Source organism: Terrapene carolina, unplaced genomic scaffold (assembly GCF_002925995.2).
Source record: "Terrapene carolina triunguis isolate 2854851 unplaced genomic scaffold, T_m_triunguis-2.0 Scaffold238, whole genome shotgun sequence".
Classification (NCBI taxonomy): Eukaryota; Metazoa; Chordata; order Testudines; family Emydidae; genus Terrapene; species Terrapene triunguis.
The window spans coordinates 17553252-17555632 of NW_020664589.1; the positions used below are offsets into that span (position 1 = coordinate 17553252).

The window sequence follows — 2381 nt, forward strand, 5'->3', positions numbered from 1 at the left end:
AATTGTATCAATTGAATTGTTTTTCCCTTTTCAGGCTAATGGAGGCTGGCAGGACGCAACTACTCCATCTTCTGTGACTTCCCCTACAGAAGGGCCGGGAAGTGTGCACTCTGATACCTCTAACTAATCTCCTAGCAACACTTTTTCCCTGAGCTGAGATGCCTTGATTAGCGCATTCAGAGTAACAGGAGAAAAAGAAAGGAATTTTTTTTGTAGCCAACCACCTACAGCTTTACTGTAAAACCTTGTCTTATTAGAAAACTTGGTAAATCTGTTTTTTAAAGGTATCATAATCATTTGTATTTATACTTAAAACACACAATGTTAAAAAGCACTTTATCCAATTAGGCCAAGATTTAGCATTGTTTATAGCCCTGTAACTATTTTATCATAATTTATTATCAGCTGTTTTAACAATGATGGTCTAACAGTTGCCAATTACTTGGCCTTAAGGGTAAAAGTACAGTATATGCTTAACCTCAGTAGCAAGAGCCGACACAAAGAAACACCCCACCTAAATTTAACTTCTTGCATATTTCCATGGAAAGTCTAAATGAATTACAAACTTTGATTGTGTTTAATCTTTTCATATCTCTTATAGAGTTGGAATAAAAAGAGCTGTTCAGTTATTTCAGTTAACAATGGTTGTGTTTAAGAATCCTTATTCGTCACATTTTTGTTGTGATCTATTGTTTTATAAATTAGATTGGAAACTGGGAGCACCAGCATCTACTCTCTGTATTTCAATAATGGACATAAATTGTTCTAAGAGATGAAGATACTTGCTGCTTATTTTTGTGGAAGCCAAGATCTGGGGTTTTACAGTACGAGCTAGGTGCTGCACACGGATTTGCCAAGACTTGCTACGTCCTCTTGGTAACAACAACAAAAACAAGGAAGGCACCATTGTATGGAGTGTTGTATATAGTGTAGCAAAAGAGTATTTATACATCTCACCAATCAAAACACAGCTTTATTACCTCATGCGAACTCATACAAACCAATAGAATTTCAACATGTTCTGTAGCTTAGAGTGCTCACTTACTACCTCTGAACAATACTCACGCTGTAGTTTGTCTCTTTCTTATCTTTTTGCATCTTGTAATTAACCCTTTGTTTCCCCTCATGAAATGTAATGTACATTGTAATCTTTTAAAAAAAAATCAGGGTTGCATTTGCAACTTTTAAAAAAGCTAAAGTGGAAACATTGGGTCTTAGGTTTAACACAAAACAGTAAAACTGTTGTAAATACTGAGAAACATTTTGAATGTTCTTCATCTTGTTACTAATCCACGCAAAAAACAACAACTAATTGTAATGCATACAGATTTCAGTATTCAGTACTGTATATTTCGCCCTGTATAACAGGGGGCCCTTTCTTTCTCTCTTTTGTATTGTATGCGATTCTGAAACTGATTGAGTCATGAAAATAATTTGTGGCAGTGATTCTAATGTATTAAAACGTTTCGTGTTACTTTCTAACTGGATTACACCCTGGATTGAAAAGTCTTCCTCGTGGTAGTTATATGTAGTTTCAAACATGAATAAACTTTTTGCTTTCATGATCAAATGTTGATGTAATTTCTTCCTGCTCAGTTTGAGTCAGCCAGCAAAGATAAAGTCAGAGATGTACGGAGGAGTGTTCATAAAACAGGAGTTCAGCATTTCTTAAATACAAAGAGCTAGTGGTGCACTCTTGCCTGAAAGATAGTTGAAATTCTAGGTATAGTACATCCTGATAGATATGAAATCTTTGACTAAAAAGATGTGGCTAACCAGAGACTTACCATTTCATCCCTAGGCTTTATTCCTACACTGCTCTGTTCTGGAACAGGCAGTTCACATTGAGGATCATGAAAGGGGAAATCTTTTAGACTAACTTTAAAAAGCAACATCTTATTTACTCTCAATTATGGTCTTTATTTAGCATTAATTTTTAAAATATAACCTCTGCTAACAACTGCAATTTGATTATAAAAATATTTTTCTTTATAATAAAGACTTAAAATGAGCAGTTTTTTTTAATATATATATATAGTCTTTCCAAAAAAAATTGTTAATACAGTAAAGGTCAATAACAGGTAATAGCCTATTTACTATATCCAAAGGAAATTGACTCACAGGAAATCAAATTAACATTAACCACTTGCGCCAAATGATCTCTGATAAATAGAACTACCTGACTATTTCAGTTAGTGTATCTAGGCAAAAGAAGGTATAACTAGCACAACGATTCATCCTAAATTGGTGCAGTGCAGATGCAAACGCTGTAAAATAGTTGACTATCACATTTACTTTTCAGTCAGCTGCTTGTGCCCATAGGGGTTGATTTGGCAGCGAAATGATTATTTGCATGATTCAATTAGCTTGTGGGTCAGCTT

At 34.4% G+C, this 2381-nt stretch overlaps 1 protein-coding gene across 1 annotated transcript in view; it reads left to right on the forward strand.

Annotated features, from left to right (window-relative positions):
* PBX3 (PBX homeobox 3) overlaps nt 1–1542 on the forward strand; it is a 155098-nt gene extending 153556 nt beyond the window's left edge. Inside the window, exon 8 of the mRNA XM_026657361.1 lies at nt 35–1542. Within this exon, the coding sequence (XP_026513146.1) occupies nt 35–127 (93 nt within the window). The 3' untranslated portion in view covers nt 128–1542. The remainder of the gene's footprint in view (nt 1–34) is intronic.
* Nucleotides 1543–2381: the final 839 nt, after the last annotated feature.